General features: G+C 37.6%; 1 protein-coding gene across 2 annotated transcripts in view; it reads right to left on the reverse strand.

Moving 5' to 3' along the window:
* Positions 1-22221, reverse strand: part of LOC146002785 (uncharacterized) — a 45081-nt gene that overhangs the window by 9080 nt on the left and 13780 nt on the right. Inside the window, exon 3 of one of the 2 annotated variants that reach the window (XM_083140718.1) lies at positions 6203-6402. The exons of the other annotated variant lie outside the window; for it this stretch is intronic. Within the exon in view, the coding sequence (XP_082996844.1) occupies positions 6381-6402 (22 nt within the window). The 3' untranslated portion in view covers positions 6203-6380. Of the gene's footprint in view, positions 1-6202; positions 6403-22221 lie in introns of those variants that run through there. 2 annotated transcript variants of the gene reach the window in all.

Genomic DNA, 22221 nt, shown 5'->3' on the forward strand with positions numbered 1-22221 from the left:
TTACTCCCTCCAGACTATTAGAAAGTTGTTAGGAACTTTCTAGAGTGGCTTTCACTTTCCAACTGTATTTTAACCTAAAAGGCTAAACATATTTACTTTCATATAGAATGTGAAGAGATATTCATATAGAATATCTCCTGCTCTTTTTCCTTCATTTTTCTCCCTTCTCCTCTCCTCTTTCTCTCTTGTCCTTTCCACTCTTTCTAACACCTTCTTCCATTCTTTGTTAAACTTCAGTCCCCCATTCCAGTTCATTATGTCTTCTTCACCTTTCTTCTCTATTTCCTTGGACTCCTTCCATTTTCTCACTAGCATTCTCTTCTCCCTTCCTATCTGCTTAGCCTCATCCCACTCTATGTCATGTCCTGTTTCTCTCGTGTGTTTAAATATTGCATTTCTCTCTCTCTTAAGTCGTACATCATCCCTATGTTGTTTCAACCTGTCTTTCAACCTTTTTTTCATTTCTCCTATGTACACACTCTGACATTCTTTACATTTCACTTCGTAGATAATCCCTTCCTCTTCCTCTTCTCTGTTCTCCTTTTTCTTGCTTGCATTCTTCGCTATTCCTAAGATGCTTCTCCCTCCCTTCCTGTAAGTTTTAATTCCCGCTTTCCTAAGCACTTTGCATATCTTTTCTGTGGTCTTCCCCATACTCTTTATTCCAAACCTTCTCTCCTCTTTTTCTTTCTCTTCCAATTCTCCCCTGCCTTTTTTCTTACTTCTTCTGTTTATGTCCAGTCTATCCTGCTTCTCATAGCCATTCTTTTCCAGCTGTTTCCATAGGCTATTTATTTTGCCTTCTTTTTCACATTCTAATTGGAATAAAGAGTATGGGGAAGACCACAGAAAAGATATGCAAAGTGCTTAGGAAAGCGGGAATTAAAACTTACAGGAAGGGAGGGAGAAGCATCTTAGGAATAGCAAAGAATGCAAGCGAGGGAGAAGCATCTTAGGAATAGCAAAGAATGCAAGCAAGAAAAAGGAGAACAGAGAAGAGGAAGAGGAAGGGATTATCTACGAAGTGAAATGTAAAGAATGTCAGTGTGTGTACATAGGAGAAATGAAAAAAAGGTTGAAAGACAGGTTGAAACAACATAGGGATGATGTACGACTTAAGAGAGAAATGCAATATTTAAACACGAGAGAAACAGGACATGACATAGAGTGGGATGAGGCTAAGCAGATAGGAAGGGAGAAGAGAATGCTAGTGAGAAAATGGAAGGAGTCCAAGGAAATAGAGAAGAAAGGTGAAGAAGACATAATGAACTGGAATGGGGGACTGAAGTTAAACAAAGAATGGAAGAAGGTGTTAGAAAGAGTGGAAAGGACAAGAGAGAAAGAGGAGAGGAGAAGGGAGAAAAATGAAGGAAAAAGAGCAGGAGATATTCTATATGAATATCTCTTCACATTCTATATGAAAGTAAATATGTTTAGCCTTTTAGGTTAAAATACAGTTGGAAAGTGAAAGCCACTCTAGAAAGTTCCTAACAACTTTCTAATAGTCTGGAGGGAGTAATGTTTGTGTATATATAATGCCCTTTTTGTGTATCTTATTACTTTTGTACTTGATACAGAGTCTGATGAAGGCCTTGCTAGAAGGTTGAAACGTTATGTTTTAGTTTATGTTTTTAATAAAATAAATTACTGCCTTGGTCAGCATATTTAGTTTTTCATAATCATGGAAACAAGGCTTAATGGTGTTATAATTACAAATCTCCCACACATCCCTCCAGAGGATTGTTAAACAGGATTTAAAGTTTCATCCTTACAAAGTGCAAATGGCTCAACAATTACAGCCGGTAGATAAAGTGAGCAGGCGGAGATTCTGCACAACCTTTTTGGACAGAATCAACCACGATGATGCAATACTGCCCCATCTTGTGATGTCTGATGAGGCAAATTTTCATCTTAACGGTTTTGCGAATAAACAAAACTTCCGCTATTACTCTGACACTAACCCACAACTGATTCATGAACAGTCTCAGGGAAGCCTAAAGGTCAAGGTCTGGTGTGCTATTGGACTGTCCAGTGGAATCATTGTATCATATTTTTTTTTAAGAAAACGGACGTACAGTGAGTGTTAATGCCGTTCGATATGTGGACATGATTAACAATTTCTTCATTCCACAACTGAAGGGACAAAGTCTTCGAGACATGACATGGTTTCAGCAAGATGGTGCTATGCCTCATACGGCCCATATTTTCATGACTGAACTGAGGCGCCACTTTCCACATTGATAAATCTCATGATTTGGTGATATTGAATGGCCTGCAAGATCACCCGATCTCTCCGCCCCTGATTTTTTTTGGGGGGCTACCTAAAGAACAAAGTGTTTTCACGCCGTATCCACAATATTAATGAGTTGAAAGCCACAATCCAGGAAGAGATTGCGCCATCCCTCCCGAAATCATTCAGAACGTCATAAGAAGCTTTCACGAACGTCTTCAGCAATGCATCGATGCAGATGGAGGCGATTTGGCTGATGTTATTTTTTTAAAAAAGTAGTGTTTGTCATGTAAGTTTAAAAGTGTGATTATAAGAAATGGCAATATGTGTACAACTGATATGTATGACTGTTGTTGATGTAAATATATGCTACACATATCTATAATAGTTTTTATATTGTACTATATCCTGTGGGCCACCCTGTATTTTACAACTAGCTAAAACAAATTTACATCATGTAGCAACCAAGAGACAGATATTGGCCAATCCCAGTGGACACATATTGCATATTGGTTCAGATACAATTTTAACACTAGCTAACTGTGGAGTTGGTGGGAGGCACTTTGCAGGCCCACCACCTCTATTTTTTTTAGATTTTTCAACTGTTTGAAAATAATAAATTACATAGTTTCCTAGGATGTTCCCAATATTTCATTATTACTTTTGTTCATAAAATCATACATGTAATGTAATTGGGAGGCAAAATGCACTTGGTGGGCATATCAGGCCAGAGTGGCTACAGACAAGCAGAAATTAAATTCCCTGACTTTTCCAGGTTTTCCAGGACAAAACTTAGATTTTTCCCTGAAAATTATAAATGAAATTCATGTTTTTGCATATGGAAATAAGAATGTCATACAGATCCAGGTATATTAAGTACCTATATTATGAGTAGCTTCCACGAAATTGACTTCATTTCTCTCTGATTTGCATTCAAACTGCAAAATAGTGAATTTGGAAAATTATTAGGGGGAAAGTGGGTACCTGCGGACAGAGGGTAGCCACGTACAGTATGTGTTTTCGTGAATTGCGATGAGATGGCAACACCTACTTATCACTGTAAGACTTCCCTCCACTAGAGATTACGTGGCATTTCAGTTGAGTTGAATGTCGTCATAGGTGTGGTCACACCAGTGCATTTTGTGTTTTCGTTGAAGACTACAGCCTACACAGATAATATTTATGAGCATCTGACAGCTCTCTTGGTAAGTGGAACTGTACTAGACAGTAACAGTTTACAAGGTATGATGTATGTTTGTAAAATGCCGTATGACGTAACTCTGCAGTGACGTCATGTTAGGCTCCGAGTATGTTAAATGTGAAACATGCATGGCGGGTACCCCCAGAACGGGGGGAAAAGGGGTAGCCCCGGACAATACTGCATTGAGCCTATAGTTAGACTTACTTCAGTAATAGTCCGTTTTATTTCATTTTCAGTCACTGAGCATAAGAAAGATTCCAAAATTCAAAGGAAGGACTACAACCTGCGGTTTGTTGTCCAAGGATACCATGAAACTAGGAGTGGATCATGCATTACAGTCAAGAATGAGTGTAAGAGGAGCAGCAGAGTATTTTAGCATGGCTAAAAGTTCTATTCAAGACAGACTGAAGAAATCCGAAAGTGGAAATGAATGTAATATGTGACCAAAACTCGGACAAGAAACTCAGCAAAAAGAGAAGAACGTGCAAGAAAAGGAAATCTCAAGAGGTACGAAATATTATCATCAAGCCCTTATAAGGTGGTATTGGAGCAGAAGATGCAAGCAAGGAGCAATGGTAAGCCTGTGAACTGATCCCTCAATCTCTGCCCATCCAAACTACAAAAAAGTTTCACGCATCGTGTCACCTCGGTCTTGTTTGTGCATGTGTGGTGAATGCTTGCTTATAGACTGAAGGGGCCAATGTCACTTGCCACTTTAATGTTACACCCCAACTGTAATGTGTTGCTTTGGTCTGAATGTCTCTATACTTAATGAGATTGTTAGTTACTTCATCAGAGATTGATTTAATTTAGCATGTAAATTACAAAAAACAAATTGCAAGCACTGCCGGAAAAAATGCTGGCGTTTTCATAGAAGGTCCTATCATAATCATGAATGAGCCTCTGGAGTGGGATAAAGTAATGCTGTTGCCTTGTAATAAGAAGGGCTCTGAAGTTCAAAACTCAGTGGAGGCAGAATGCTTCAGATCTCATTTTAAACTGTAGGTTCAGTCCAGACTTCTTAAACAGATTTATTTTTGCCATTTGCTGGCCGCAAATCTTATTTTCTTCTGCTTCAGTTTTAGTGCCATTGTTTTTCAACTGCTGGTCTGCAAAAGGTCCATTGCCCCAGGGGTTGACAACTAATTTAAATCTAATTTTATATTTGACAGCAAGTCTATACACAATTGAACTATGATTATACCATAGTTGATATATTAATATTAATTAAGGTTGCATATTAATTTCCACATAAACTTTAAAGATCAGAAATTTATTTATGAGTGTTGGGATCAGGGCATTGACTTGTAAGAAATAAATTTACTGGACTGTGGTCTCACAAAGGTTGAGAACCACTGCAACAAACAGCAAGAAATACATCACTAGTTGCTCCGTGCCCAGGTTTAGAGGTCATTTAATACATGATGTACTGGAAATCCAGAATACAAATATATTTTACTGAACACAAAATTTCATGTAAAGAGATCTGATACTAGATTTTCAAAATGTATAGCAGTATTTTTTTTTTTGCTTCATGTACGTGTTCATATAACAAATTCAAACATTGAAAATCATATACTATTAGGTTCCTATCAAAAACACATACAAAACTACTGTAGTTATGTAAATATGTTTATACTACCGTAACGATAAATAGATATATATTTAATAAGCCTACCGAAATATGAAGATAACACTCGGAAAGAACCGCCCATTCAAAAAAGCCAGCTTTCTTGAAACCACTGTTTATGTCTAGCTATGAATTTCAGATTGTAAATTGTATTTTATATTTAGAAATGAGTGTCTATTTTTCAGTAGGGAGATAAACGAAAACCATGGAACAGGAAGAATACTGCCAACTCCTGTATTTTAATTGATTTGAGACACTTTTGTGAAAAAAGCTCAAAAAAGCCCAACCAAAAAAGCAGTGGAAAAAACCTGTTTTTTTCTAAAAAAGCTGTTTTTTTCCGACCACTTCCAACTCTACATATAACTAAAGAATGAAGAGAAAATGGTCATTATGGATATACACTTAGATTACACACTAAAGTTTGTGGCAATACATTAATAATAATAATAAAAAAATAGAATGATAAAAATTAAAGATATATTAAAAAGTATTTTAATGTTAATCTGATACTAATGTTAAAATGGCTACCTAGTCCGAGCAGTCTTGTTTATGAATCCAGATCTGTTATTACTTTTTCGATATTAGCTTGGTTTTTAAGAAATGAAAGAAGAAAGAATTCGGTATTACTATAATATACTATATATATATACTATACAGTGATTAAACTACAGACCAACTAAATGCAAATATATTTCCTTGTGAGTCAACTTACCAGTACTGAAAGCAGGAAAATAAAATTAAACCTTCGTGTAAACTTGTAGGACCAACACTCAACGACTTTTCCTGTAATTTGAGGATGTTTGTTGTGTGTGTTTTTATTTTACAAGTAATTTTTTTACTTTTCTTAGTGTGTATGCATTTTTTGTTTTTATTTTTTATGTTTTTTTTTGCATGTTTTTCTTTTTTTCGTATCTTAATGTTCTTAGTTTTTATATATTTTATTTTTTTGGTATCTTAATGTTTTTAGTTTTTATATATTTCACAAACAGTTAGCTATAAAAATAAATTTCTAAAATGTGAAGTAGAGGGGGTTAAGTGGAAGAAAAGGGTTGTGCCTTATCTTCGCCATTCAAAACAAGGAATAAATAAAATAAATAAGTGAAACAAATTTACATGAAATGTCTTCAAAATATGTGTTGGAGTAATGTATGAGGTTTTAAACTAAGTCAAATCACTTGAACTCTGTGGCATTTTGCACTTCTATTGTGAGGTACAGAAGAATCTCTCATCTAACACCAACAGTAATCTGCCATCACGGCCTCATTCCACCGGACTGTTCCCTAACTTTAATGTCTTGGTGGAACCGCTCTCCCTGTTCCTCACTCAGTCTCCCAAGATTTTCTGGGAAGTAAGAGAAAGTAGAGAAAGTGAATCTTAACACTCATTCTACATCCCAACTTCCTAAATGCCTGCAAAATCTCTTGATAGTTCTCTGCTTTCACGTTTCCAAGAAAGCCCTTAGCCACATTCATAAAAGCAACCCAGGCTGACTTTTCATCTTCATTCATGTGTCCAATGAAACCAGTATCTTCCATGAGAGTCTGGATCTGTGGTCCTTCAAAGACACCTGACTACAATTTGGCTTCACTTTTATTTGGAAACTTTGAGCTTAAATACTGAAAAGTGTTACCATCATCTGGAAGGTATGTCACGAACTGCTTCATCCGTCCGAGCTTGATGTGCAAAGGTGGTAGAAGTACATTTTCCCTAGGAAGGAGGGGAGGTCGCAAAACATTTTTCTCTCCTGGCACCAGCTGTGTTCGTGTTGGCCATGATGGCCATGATGGCCATTCCATTGAATGTACTTTCCTCGACTATTCCACTCGCAAAGAAAACAGGGGTATTTGGTGAACCCTGATTGCATTCCAAGTAGTATACCCAATACTTTCAAGTCTCCACAAACAGTCCCCATATGTTCACTGTACTTGATTTTTTCCAACAACACTTTAAAATTGTCATAAGTTTCTTTTAAAACAACCGAGTAGGCGACGGGCTTGGAAGGAATGTCATTCCAGTTGTGCAAAAGTGCAAAAGGACAGCTTTTAGACTTCGTACAGAACTGTCTATAAATAATCTTCAGTCTGAAGAAGTGATTTGATTTGATTTAGTTTATTTTACTTCGTGTTTTGTGCCTCTTGGCTAATTTGCAAAGATGGGGATGAGTGATGAAATGATGAAATTGATGGACATTCACAAACAACGAAGCCCGACCGGGATTCGAACCTGGGACCCTTGGCATCACAGCGCGATGTGCTAACCACTCGGCCACAGGGTCGGGCAGTCTGAAGAAGTGTATTGTACACAAATAGCAGTGACCAAACCACTTACATCACAGCAATAGACAAGGTGTCCACTGGTAGAAAAGTAAGGCAATAATAAGGTAAGGAATATTCTTTCCCTGTCTGTACCAAGCGAAAGTAGTCTTGGGAGCAAGTAAATGTTTCTCTTTGAGATGTGAACCCAGTAGTTTCGGCCCCAAATTTTAGGTAGGCCAAGGTCCACCCTCACTAGATCATTTAGTTTATTCTGGGTGAACAGTTCAGGTGTCTTTGATGACTCTGCACAACAGAAATTTTCATCACGTTCATTTGAAACAAACACATCAGAATCAGAGGACACAGTTTCCAGTGTGTCAGGACGAGACGGAATTAGTACAGCATCACTTTAGGGCAGTGACATTTTTTCCAATTTACACCACTTACATTACACAAACAGAAGTAACAATTACTTATGTAATCACGAGGCTCCATCCAGCATATTGGCACACCATAACGCAAACTTTTCCATTTTCCTTGCATCTACTGAGTCATGTTCACATTGCATGTACTGCAAATGTAATGTGTTGCCCACCATGTGTCCTGGTCCCCAGTTGAGCACCAAATTACGCTTAGTAGACTCTATTGGAGAAACTTGTAATGTTTCATCTTTGTGGTGTTGTGGAATATTTACAAGTGTAACAAAAGAAATCTGGATCATTTTTGCATTTGTGGTTCGACATCATCGCAAAGCGTTGGAATATGACTGTCGTCACTCCACACACTTCAAACGTCCAAACCGCAGAACAGCTTGCACTCAATTCAATACACTCCAATGTCAAAATGACGACTAGCTTACAGCACAGAACCTATATAATGCCATTGCCATGAATTAAATTTCAAGGTCATTCACATTGTCTGAGACAAAACATGGGATGGGATGGGATGGGATGGGATGGGATGGGATGGGATGGGATGGTATGGTATGGTATGGTATGGTATGGTATGGTAGGGTATGGTATGGTATGGTAGGGTATGGTATGGTATGGTATGGTATGGTATGGGATGGGACTTTCACAAAGAACCAAAAGGAAGGCATCTCATTCGCAGTAACAATGTACATATTCAGCAATAACAGAACAAAACATTGCATGAATGAAAAATATGAAATGTTATTTCTTTAACTTACATTTCTTTCTTTTGTTATATCAATGTAATTGATGTATTGAAACATTTTAAACATATCTTATTAAGAGAAAGTAATGCTGAATGTACACTTCTGACGTATTAGGAGTACTATGAAAATTGGCTATTTTCTAAAAACGGGAGCTAATATTAAAAAAAATTAATGTTGCTTTCCGTGTTCACTCACCATGAGGAGTAAGAAAAATATCATATTGTTACAGAAGCAAAATGGTTGCATACCAGTGTAACGCTCAGGGGCAAATTGTGATAGATCCTTCATTCTTGTTAAGGTGTGTTTCCTGCTAGTAGCAGTGTTTCCTGCCATCATCGGTGTAGCATGTGCAGCACCCGAACTTCTCTTTCGCTGCTCGCAGCATCTTCTGCCATGCTGGAGTCAGCAATTTGGTTATGTAGATTCGCAACTCGGCTTACTTATAATGTAAGGCAGTGATTTAAGGGCAAAGTGGATTAAGAGGATAGAAAAGCTCCTTTCTCATACGTAGCATTAGAATAGGTACAGTTAAACACACTACACAATGAAAATTGTCCAATTAACATTGGATGCCAAACAAAAGTTACTGTAGCGTTCAATATCCCAATGTTGTGGCATGAACTTAAGATCATACTGGCACGCATTTATATACTGTGTTTTTATATACCATGAGAAGTTTCTATAAAACACGTTCCAATATGTAATTGTTAAAAGTCATGAACTTTAGGAATTTTCATATCATTTGTAGTCTACACATTATAAAATAGATCAATATGAAGACTTCACTCAGCTCATAGTTATGGTCGTAACATGGAAGTCAACAAAGTTAGCAAAAATTTTACACACATGAAAATACAAAAAAAAAATAATAATAATTTCCACCGGAATCCATTGCCCTCCCATTATGAAATTTTGCACATAAATGGTCAATTGGTGTCTTCAAAAGATCCACTGAAGGTCGCTGGTGTAATATGCTTGTAACAAGTTACTTTCAGTTCAGCCGGGCCCTTTGTCGAAGTGTATAGACTATAGAACTACGACGCCAGGGGTCCTGGGTTCGAATCACACCATCTTTTTGTAATTGAAAGGTGTGTTTGAATTTATTATTATTTTTTTTTTAAAAATAAATTATTTTTAGCTTCGAAAAATTGCAATAGCACAGTTCGACCTAGAGAGCTTAAATAGTTTTTGATCTACAGCTATTCAACGATTTCAAAATGTCATCAAATTTTGGGATTTTTTCTTTTCAAATTTCAATAATTCAAAACTAAGAGCCCAAAAGAATCTGAAATTTGGCAGGTGTCGTCAAGTTTACTGGTACTACCACTGCACCAAAAATTATCTATTTCTGAGATGTCAAGGTTCAGGCAATTGGTTGATTTGATATAAATGACCCACCACAGATTGATATTCTTGTTTGAGTAACTTTTTTATTCCTTTCCCCAGATCATTGATCAGTCAGATTGGGTGGCATGCTCAGAGGCTGGATGAGGAAACAAGCATGCTTTGTTTGGGGGTATCATCACTGACAAAGAGTTACAATAAATAAACACTCCAATCAACTAACTACGTGCATGGTGAGTATGACTATAAGATGAAGAATTTAGGTAGGCAGGGTTTCTATAAGTTATACAGCGTGTCCATGCTAGAGGGATCGAGAAATAAATGCTCGACATTTAAAACCAGATAAGGATATTGCTGTATTTTTCATATGACAGGAAAGGGAAACTCTCGGAGATTGTGCAACACTGTTTTCAGACAGCTACACGGTCGCGCATGTGCATCAATAGCTTTTGTCTCGAAAGGAAGCCAGGCGCCATTCAGTAGTCGATCGCGCATTGGAAAACATGTGGACACCGCAACAGAAAGTTCAGTGTGTGTTATGGCTAGCAGAAGAGAAATCTGTTACTCGGGTTCAACGCCGTGTTCGTCGTACGTGGAATGTGGAACTGAGGGGCCGCATCACAAATGCAGTAGCGCTTGTGACTCCCCAAGTGCTAGAGAACACTTGGTGGGAAGTTGAATATCGTTTAGATGTGTGCAGAGCCACCAAAGGTGCACATATCGAATTGCATTGAACATCATCTGAAACTCGGTGAGTTTTGTATTAAGTAAAACTAAAAGTTTATGTTACCAATACATTCTGTTCACTAGAAATTATCACTTATTTCTCGATCCCTCTAGTGTGGACACCCTGTATTAGTTAGTAATTAATTTGCTACTACACTGCTTTGATTATTCCCAATTTTAATTAAATTTTGCATTCATTTTAGTTTAGACTAATTAATTGATTTGGTATATTTTACTTCACTTTTCTGCCACCTTTGGCTAATCGCGAAAATGAGAATGAATGGTTATACGATGAGATGGATGAAGAGACACATACGGTCCTTTCTGAAAATTCTCAACCACGTAGTAGATACTCACTATCCACTATCTTGCTTCAATAGCAGCTGCTTCAAGTTAAACACAAACTGGATTAATTTCCTTAATGAATTGTTCACAAGGGAAAGTTTTTCATTAACCTTTTGGTGCCCAAGCATCTCGAACGAGATACCCAAAAGTAACCCTCGGGGTACCAAGCATCTCGATCGAGACGCTGTGTCAAGGTCGTAGTTTTTACGTTATAACTTTTCTATTTTTGGCTAGAATTTCGATTTTATTTTTTTATATTGTTCCTAACACATGTATTTAACAGAAATGGTTTTTTGCATTTTCTTTTTGTCTTCATGAAAATGGAGGGGGAAAGGCGGGGAAAGATGGGAAAAGGGACTTCTCTTTTGCGTCTCTTTTCAAGATCAATTTTTTGCCGACAAAGGAAGACCGGCTTTGTTGTTCTAAAGCAATGCTTTTCACTCCCTCCTGCTAAGTGCATTCGAAGGAAGCTTGTTTATCAGTATCCGATGTCAAAATGAAAGTTTTCCGTGAGGGCGCAAGCAGGGGGGGAGGGGGAAGACTGGTTGTTGAATCTGCGTTGTGAGAATGGAATTTCGAAGCGCGCTGAAGGAAACCTTTGTTTTTTTTTTAGCACAAGTGTCCACAAGTGGCAACAGGGGTTACCCAGCATTGTCTAAAAATAGAATTTCAAGCAGCTGCAAGAATTGGCGCTCATTTGTCACTACGTTCTAGCTTTTCGTCCGTGAATGTTGTGCGTAGGTGTCGTTTTGTGCCAAAGTGCGAGGACATTTTTTGGGTGAAGTGACAATTTTTTAAAATAATTTTTGGGGGTTTTCTCCCTTCCCCTCCATATATACACCAAATTTGCATTAATTTTGCATTTTGTGCATTTTGACATTTTTTTCGGGGCGGGGGGAAACACCATTTTTTTAAAGAAAAGCATTTTTGAGGGGATTTCCCCCCTTTACCCCTCCATATGTACGCCGAATGTGCATAAATTATATATCGTCTGAATCTGTGATTCATTCTGCGTACAACGGTATATCTTTCATATCTCTAGGGCATTTAGTTTCTGAGCTATTGCATTTTGAAGCTTGAATCAGTGGCGTCCCTACCATTCCTTTTGGGGGTACACATTGGTCATACGACAATGATGCAAATATTTTTCTGTTTCTTACATGCCAGCGATAATTTCTATGTGTATTTTGAACTTTTCATATCCTTTTTTTTTCGGGGGGCGAAACCCCATTTTTTTTAAAAAAAAAGTATTTTCAGGGGATTTCCCCCCTTTCCCCTCCAAATATATACGCCGAATGTGCATAAATTATATATCGTCTAAGTCTGTGATTCATTCTGCGTACAACGGTATATCTTTCATATCTCTAGGGCATTTAGTTTCTGAGCTATATTCATTTCAAGGTACAGCTGCATTTTGAAGCTTGAATCAGTGGCGTGCCGACCATTCCTTTTGGGGGTACAACTCAAGTTACATTGGTCATATAATAATGCAAATATTTTTGTGTTCCTTACATGTCAGCGATCATTTCCATGTGCATGTCGACACTGTCATGTACTTTTTTCTTGGGAGGAGGGTGGGGGAACCAAATTTTTTTTCCGAAATTTTGGAATTTTGAGAGTTAGCCCCCTCCCCCCGCCACATATACGCCGAATTTGCAAAAAATTCATATAGTCTGAATCTCTGGTTCATTCCGCGTACAACGGTATATCACTCATCTCTCTAGAGCAATTAGCTTCCGATCTACACTCATTTAATTGAAACTCTGCATTTTGCTCAAAATCGGCTTGGTACCCAGAGGCTTACTTGTGAAAAAGGTCTTGGGCATCAAAAGGTTAAACTGGGTGTTCCAAAAATAATTAATAGTTGGTTGTAAATAGATTGAAGTTCTGTTGATTGTTATACAGAGGTTGTTTCCGATCTATGGTGATGATTTCAAACTGCACCTACCTTAAGAGAAACCATGTAGCCACCATCGAGAGTGCTCTATTTTGTGGCCCTGCATCTTGGCAATTGCCCAAGAGCAAAGTTTCCACTGTAGGAGACTGGCAGGAAGTGTAGTCATGTCCAGCCTCAACCACTCCTCCTGACAGGCTTTCCATAGCCCTTCAATGGTGCAGGGTCTCCAGGAGACAGACAGACAGTCATCAAGATAAACACAGTGAATCCACGCTCCTTCCATAATTTTATAATGGCACTATAACTGTAGTTTATGTTGGAAAGTGTGGTTATGTTAACCCTCCCAATATGCACTGACTTTCAGCGGCATTCTTCCCAATATGCAATGACCACACTTGTCATGCACAGTCAACGGTTCAACGTGACGACACGACTGGCAGCTTCGTTCTCTTCCCGCTTGGTGGTGCTGCAAAAGGTGTGCAATTTCGTCACCATAGATCGGAGGCAACATCTGTATAAGGTATTATTTGTTTAATAAAATGTAAGAATTGCACTTCGCCAATTTTGAATCTAAAAATAATTTCCTGCAATAACAGTCTCTGTGCATAGCATGTATTCAGTAGTGAAGTGCTATGTGTAGTAGGTGCCTCCCCAATGGTGCAATGGTAGTGCCGTTGCCTTGTAATCAAGGGGTCTCGCGTTCGATACTTGGTGGAGGCACATAGTGGTTCGGATCCCACGTTAAACTCTAAGTCCAGTCCCAATTAGCCTAAATCTACAGGTTGCAGAAAAAAATATTTTTGAGAACCTTTTGATATTGTGCCACAAATTGTCGATCAATCAATCAATTATTGCCTAAATTTAGAAATTTGCCTCTTTCTGCTCAAACTTAATAGTTATAGCTTACACGTGGAGCAAGACCCAATTCAGTGTTTGAAATGCATATTGTGATTTCAAATCGAGCATGCAGAATCGAAAACATCCTCCAAGATTCTTGACCCAATTTATTATTTCTGTTTGACTGCTTATTTTATTAGCAGTTTTTAGTTTCTAAGTTCATGAAATGTGCAAGCAATGGAAGCCTTTCAGTACAGCATTTTTATCTAGTTGAGAGACCTGCTTCAAAGTTGGCTACTCTCAGCTGGCACTGAAGTGCATTGTTACGAAGTTTACGAATTCTGGACTTTGAAACTTTTCAGGGCAGTCAACTAAGTGTACACATGCATTTTCTGTTATGTCGTAATAGGCATGAAATGTGCCATGTGGTAAATTAATGACTTTCCACAAACTTGGCCACACAAATGTGATCAGCAGGGGATGGATTTACATGTAAATACATATTTATATATGAAGCTGAAATCAGTTTCATTTTGTATTTATTATCTTTGCGCACCATGGCATGAACACTCATTCAGATTTAATTTTCCATATTTATACACACATATTACGTTCTGGCTCATATTTTACATATTTGAGTTATTTTTACATATTATTTCTCTATTTCAGAACATTTCTCAACATATACTCCATATTCACGCAATAACTACATGTCCCCGTGTAACAGAAAGGGTTGGGTGAATTTGTTGAAAATAATTGACAAAGTCCAAAGCGACGTTAAACAAACCAAAGTTTATGACGTTCTTGATATCCTCTAATTGCGTAAATTGCAAGTTTTCTGTCATCCGAACAATAAAAACTTGAAATTCCTGTTTCGTCAACAATAGAGAATGAGGGAGGACTTAAGCATCGGCTCCTGGTTGTTACAAACATTATGACAACATTGGAAGAGAGTCCCAAGTCGAGCAGCTTTTGCTAATTCCACCCTCGACATGCGTGTGCAAAAGGTGTGCAATGAGTAAATGAGATAAATGAGGTGTAAATGAGATAAGATATGCATGGCCAAAGTGAATCTTCAAGACAGTAACAATAATAGTTACAATGTGGATAGAAGTGCAATCAATTGTTTTAAAACTCAAGAATTACGTACATAGTGTTTAATATTGTTAAAAAGGTATTTTACATACAATTTTAAGCCCATATTTATTATTTCCATATTTTGGTGAAAATAACTAAATATGTATTTACATCTTTAGCACATTTTTAACTACATATAAATCCATTTCCTGGTGATCAGGGTATCCTTCAGTGATATGTTGAAGGAATTCAATCAACATGTATCAGTATCTATGTGTCAAGCATTTGCCCAATTCATTGTATCCCAGAGAACTTTCACATTTCTTTTAAACAAATTATCCTGGTATGTGCACAAACGAAACCAAAAAAATACCAGGGTGGCTACAGACAAGCAGAAATGAAATTCCCTGACTTTTCCAGGTTTTCCAGGACAAAATTTAATTTTTTCCCTGACAATACAAACTAAACTAAAGGAAATAATAAACTCATACAAAACCAGGTATGAATTTGTTAAGTACCAATATTATCTTCTATGAAATTGACTAAATATCTCTATTCTGTATGAATTGAATTCAAACAGCAAAACAGTGAATTTGGAAAATTACAATTCACATGCTAGGGAAGGATTACGGTTATTTTATCATACTCAGTAAGTTTAAAATAAAATACTTCATTATTTTTAAAGTTACGACTAAATGAGATAAGAGTAAAGAGTGATTGATTAAGAAATACAATTTGTAATTTATCAGTCTTCTTATGCATTCTCGGTATTATATGTTGATATTTCCACTGAGGTTTGGAATCCTCTGCTTGCAAGAACCATGAGTGCGGACTCATTTTTCGATGCATAAAGCTACTTCTCTCTTCTCTGTAAAGCAAACAACTTAACTCTTGCATATAAGTGAAACAATTGAATTGTACAAATGAAAATGTCATATTTTCTTACATTATCCATGGGATTTCTGCTTCAGTACAGTATAACCAAGTGAAGTACTGTGAAACAGACTACATGCAGTTATACCATTATTGCTGACGAAAAGGGTATGTAGGTATTAGAAATTTAATGCAAGGAATTTATAGAATTGCATTGTATAGGTACCTGATTTAGCTAAACACACATTAAAACGGGAACGCTCTCTTAATAAGAGCTTCTGAAAGTTGATATATGAGGGACATCCTGAAGAAAGCTCCACTGGTGGCTATGCGCAGCACTAGTGGTCGGAGAGCGAGACATACACACACACATGCAGGCAGGAGAAGTGGCATGTAGCTGTAATCTGGTACAGTTGCAATGCAGCCATTTTAGAACAGTTCTAGGTTAAAGATTGCAGCTCTCATAGAGTCTCCCACCTACTGCGATGTAGTCTACCTGTAGTAATCAGATTTTTGCACGCTCAGAATTTGGCACAGAGCCACCAGCAATCATGTAACGTGTGCAGATCGGACGTCGTGAGTGATAGTATGGTCAGACGATGGTGCAGACAATTCACGAAGGCCAATCGAATGTGCACAACCCCATACAGCTGAATACACGCGGGCCCTATGCATCACTTCAGGTGAGAGACCTTGGACAAATCCCTGTACAGCCCTGGCCTTGCATGTACAGACTTTCATCTCTTTGCTTAACTGAAGAGGTTTCTGGCAGGACAAGGATTTGACAGCTACACTGCGGTAGAGATAGTTTCAGTCTTTGCTGTCAGACACATGCACCATGGGCATACAAAATTTAGTGCCATGCCAAGACAAAAGCCAGAACAACGGTGGTGATTATGCCGAAAGTTAGGTTAGGACTCACTGTTAGTAATGCAATAAATTACAACTAATATTCTTGTTTTGTTATGGCTAATCGGTAGGGACCATGATATTTTTCATTCGAAATGGTGTATTTTTTATTTGTTTATTTTTTACTATTCGGTGTTATTTTCCCCACAATTCACATTTTCATTTTAGCGCATTTTCTGGCAAATATCTGAAATTATACCTACATGGTGTTTTTAAACTACTATTTCAAATTGTAAGTCACATGGCCTATGCCTCTTCATGAGAGTTTGATATCTTCAAAGTTATTTTCCATACTCCCTTTTTAATTTGAAGGTAAGGGTTTTAGATAATGGAATTTTCCCTGTATATACTGAATGGTGTATAATGACCCTAAGTGGAGACGCACCCAAAAAAATTAAATCAATCAATCTCACGTGACAGATACCGATATACTATTATGGCACCAACAATTGGCATTATCTATTTAGACTTGTTAGTGTTACGTTTCCCAAAATTTGTGTTTTTGCTTTAGAACATTTTCCTGCCAAATATACCGAAAATTAATGCTCCATTGTGCTTTTAAACTATTATTTTAAATTGTAGGTCACATGGTCTACATATTGTTCGTGACAGTTTGATATGTTGGAACAGATTTTTGAGGAATTAAAAGTAAAAGTAAAGTGCTCCCCTGCAATTTGCCATGAAGGTGTATAGTCGTACGGAGTTTGGGCCCCACACTTTCTTTATCACAACTAACGTGGGGATATGTGATCAGCACCATGCTCTTGGCTACCTTTATCCCTCCAAGTTTCCCCCAGGTACCCGCTTGATACTCGTATGATGCTGGGTAGGCGCCCGAGCAGTTTGAATAGGTGGAAAGGATCCCGGTTCTCCCCTGCAGGGAATCGACCCCGGGTTTCTCGCATGGTAGTCAGATGCCCTAATGACTGAGCTCCTTTATATCTCGCTCGACAAATGCCGATGGTGGGCACTTAGCTTGGTAATTCAAAACATATCTCGCGCGGTGCAACAAATACTGAAGATGTGGCTCCAGTGTGACTCGATCTCCTGTTAGACCCCTTAGACTTTGCGCTGTGATGCAAATTGTTTTCATAGAAATTGAAAAAAACGTGATAAATACTTGACTAAATGTGGCTGTCTGAATTATTCCAAGTATAGTAAGTATTATAGTTTACTCTTGAATAAAATGTTGGAAAACGTTCACGATCTATGTACACAAACATGACCTAGAAAAGACAAGAATGTTGGATTTCATGGAATTTTTCTTCGTTTTTTAGGACATTTTTTTAAAAAAAATCGCTAAAAATGCCAACAATTCGCATTTTATGCCAAATTCGCATTATTACGATATTTTGAACGGGCGAAAAATGTGTCCACACATTACTGCACATTCATAAACACAACTTCACATAAATTACAATATTTCTCTGTTTTCGCGTTTACAAAAAATCAATGTCCCTACTAATTGGAAATTACTTTCTGGCCACCCCTCGTATAAATCAGTAGATTGAAAGTGATAATTTAGCAGGGCTGACAGAGAAAAGTCAATTCTTGAAGAAAGTGATTTGCTTTTACTATTGAATGATTCGAGTAAAAATCATATTAAAATATTTACGTATTTATTATTAGTATTTTATTTCATAGTATTGGACATTAACTTCACTCAGTGAGAGATTAATGACCATCTCTCACGAGTATAAACAGACAGGACAGAGAGTGGCATTAATTTCATTGCAATACTAGTGTTGCAGTAAATTTGAGGTTGGGAGCATGCACTTGCCAATTTTTATAACGTTCACCAATGCAGATTTATGTTTCACCTTTTTGTGATAGTATTCAATATATATCCCGTTTTGTTGGATTCTTCTTGATATCCAAGAATAGTGCAATGTCATTGTAAATGCATGTTAACTTGTGCGAAACCAGTAATACATCAGGATGATGTAAGAAAACCTTCATAAGCACCTACATTAAATAAGGTGAAGTGAGCCAGACAAGTAATAAAATTCCAGCAGCATATTGTCAATGAAGAAGAAATTCCCTGACTTTCTTTGACACCTCAAATTCCCTGACTTTTCCCGGTTTTCAAGGTTTTGCAAGTCTGTTGCCACCCTGAATACGTAAAAATTCTAACAGTATTAAATCTAACACTTCTAACAAACATAAAATTACTATCAGCAATGTAGACACTCTGGTGCATGGGATTCGCCACAATTCGTACCACAGCAAGGTCACTCATGTGAGAACAACAATCTCACAAATTTAGGCCTCGTAATCACGAATCTGCAGTTAAAATTTGGCGGTCACGTCTACAAATTGCAAAATAACTAAATTGAGTTGAGTTGAAATTAAAATTTTGGGAGCGTCAGCACTTAGGCTATTTTGCTCCCGTCACATGATACGGGGGCCAGCCCCTTATCATTTCAAAGAACAACTCTAACATTGCCTAACTAAAAAATTTAAAATGTTCTGACTTCTGTTAAAAGCTGAGGCTGTAAACGGGCACCCAGCACACATAAGGACAAAAGAACAGGACAATACAAACAAAATTATACTGGCCATGGGGCCAGTCGCCAGAGCCTCGTTAGTCTTCAGTCCAGGGTGCACTAACGTGGAAGTGAGGTTGACATTTGGGTGTACTATGTGGAAGGTCACCCCTTACACCCCAAATTGCAAAATAACGGGCAGAAATTACCGATCTGATTGTCCATACACTAATATGGTAACCATGTTTGATGATATGAACAAATGACATGCGAAGGTTGCTCAAGTGTTGTGCAATAAGTGAGACCTGTTGATTTGCATGTGAAAAAATTGCATCTTGTGTAAAGAAGGAAAAAAATGTTTGGACCACAAACCATTCAGTAAGGTTAGGCAAGCATAGTTAAAATTCAGGGTCATCATGAACATAGTTTTTAAACGCTAATCATTGCCAAAAATAGTTGTTTTCTTCATAAATCAATGGTGTTTAACCTGTTCACGGACTGACTTATTTTGGCTTATTTTGCAATTTCTAGTATGCCGAACTTGAAAGCAATTGGAGATACATCCAGTATAGTAAATTCACTCCCAATTTTGAACACAACTGTACATTCAAGGTGAGCAAATTTTTCAAAGAGAATGACGAAAGTCATGGGAATAAAAAACTTAAAAACAATTCAAGCGCCAGCCCCTTTTTTCTCAAGATCCGCTTTTCTTTTTCAAATGTGGTTGGAAAAAAGACACGAATCCAGCTAAGATAAAGCTCCGCATTTCTTAATATGATCTTAAAACATTAAATTTATTAATTAATAAAAAAATGGATTGAAAGTAATTTATTCTTTTGCAGGAGTGGTTTTCCTAAAGAAGGTTCTACAAGTAACAGCATGAATAACAATGCAATATATTCTAATGTACGGCCAACTCTACATTCTAGCAACATCAAAGGGAAAGTCCTCTGTGTTTTGCACCATGCCATGACGGTGTATAGGAGGTGTGGAGTTAGGGGCCCACACTTTTTCATCACAGCCAAAGGTGGGGGTGATGTGATCAGCACCATGCACTGGGCTGCCTTTACCCCCCAGAGTTTCCTCCAGGTACCCACTTTATACAATGCTGGGTGGGTGCTGGAGCCACATGAGCACATGGAAAAAATCCCGATTCTCCCCCACGGGGTAGTCAGATGCTCTAACTGTGGCAACAGTGCAAAAATTTATAATGGCAAGTGAATTTTTCCAGATTACTTTTACACGTGATACAGAAAATATATAAGAATTTTAAAAAATATATTGTACGTTATTTTTTTAAAAACAAAGGCAATGGATATTTCCGTAAGCGAACTCGAAATATTGTATATATATGGCCACCGTGGCTCAGTCGGTAACGCGTCTGACTACTATGCTAAAGGTCCCGGGTTCGATCCCTGGCCGGTTCAAATCCGGGAACTTTTCTAACTTTGGAAGCAGCCCCGGCGCCCACCCAGCGTTGAATAACATGGGTACCTGGGGGAAACCCTGGGGGGTAAAGGCGGTCAGGGGCGTGGTGCTGATCACATCACCCCCACTCTCGACCGGATCAAGAAAGTGTGGGGCGTTACCCCCACATTCCCTATACGCCTTCATGGCATGGTGTTAAGCACAGGGGAACACTTTACCTTTATATATATATATATATATATACACACACACAAGGTGTCGCAAAACTCTTTCAACAACGCTTGGGTGCTGGTAGATATCATAAAAACAAGTAACTTTTCCCTATAAAGTTTACCTCGAAAGCACTTAGTTTCTGCGCTATGAGCGCTTAAAATCTATCCTGTACATATGCAACCCAACACAGCAAACGCTTGCTCTGATATAACTACCAGGGGCGCGTGGCAGGGACGACTTGAGAGAGACGACTTGAAAAAAACAACTTGGGAGTCTTGCCTGAGCAAAATCCAAAACATTAATGATACTTGCGATGTTGTAAGAAGCATTCACATATTTATAAACTGACCAAGACAAATAATGAGCAGACTGAAATTCAAGATTACTCAGTCTAAAATATCTCCATAATTGATTGATTGATTTGGTTTATTTTAATTCGCTTTTCTGCCAAGATGAGGATGATATGATGAAATAACAAATAACACCAATGTCGAGGCCAATATTTAAACCCGAGATACCTGGCGCCGTAGCGAGCTGTGCTAACCACATCACCACGGAGTTTTTCGTGTATCATGCAATATCAACAATTGCAAGGGACACGTGAGATAGGGGAAATCCACGAGCGAACAAATGTAAATATGATGTGTTCGATGCCTCGTTTCAAACACACAGACTTTAATGTTATTACAATTTATTTGAAAATTATTCCTCTCTCTGCTAGCATTATTGCTAATCTTGTTCGTCTCATAAGGAAATAATTGTGAGGCTCTTTTAATTTAATTATTGATTGATTTGCTTTATTTTACTTCGCTTCTTGTGCCACTTTTAGCTAATTTACCAAGATGGAGATGAGTGATGATATGATGAAATTGATGAATGGACACTCACAAACATCCATGCCCAAGCCGGGATTCGAACCCAAGACCACTGGCTTATTTTACAAAACAGTGGCAACCTATAAATTTTACCGACAACTGATATGCATGTAAGAAAAAATATGTGTTTTAAAAGTGGATTTCAAGAAAATTCCAATGATTATTTGCAATACTAGGAACATGCTAATTAAAAACTCTCTCTCTCTCTCTCTCTCCACTCAAACTGTTTCATCTTGAATGGTCTATTAAAGAAGTTGTAGGAAGAAATTAATATTTTATTGAAAGGAATTACAGTGAGTTCGGTGCCTACTCAACCAGTACTAGTTTGTTCCACATTTCACATTTCCAATATCAAACGATATCGGTACATCAAGAGAAATCCTCGTAATATACACTCTTTTCATGTGTGGGAATTAGTTTTCTCATTTTGTGTCTTTGCTTTGCATTGTTATCATCGAACATAAAAATAAATAATCAAAAGGAAACCATTGAGTACACGTAATAAATTGTACATATTTATCATTCATTGTAGCAACTTGATATCAACATTGAAATGTAAGAGTAACATTTTCGGAAGGCACCAAAATGTCAACTTTAAGTTCACCCTGGAAAAAAACTTTTGTAGCAAGATTCTGACATCTAGATGAATTTCCAGAATAATTCTTGTGAATTTATATTCTGCTCATTGTACATCAATTTTCTGCACTTTCAGGCAAAT

This window comes from Lepisma saccharinum, chromosome 19 (genome assembly GCF_977018435.1).
Source record: "Lepisma saccharinum chromosome 19, izLepSacc3.1, whole genome shotgun sequence".
NCBI classification, from domain to species: domain Eukaryota; kingdom Metazoa; phylum Arthropoda; class Insecta; order Zygentoma; family Lepismatidae; genus Lepisma; species Lepisma saccharinum.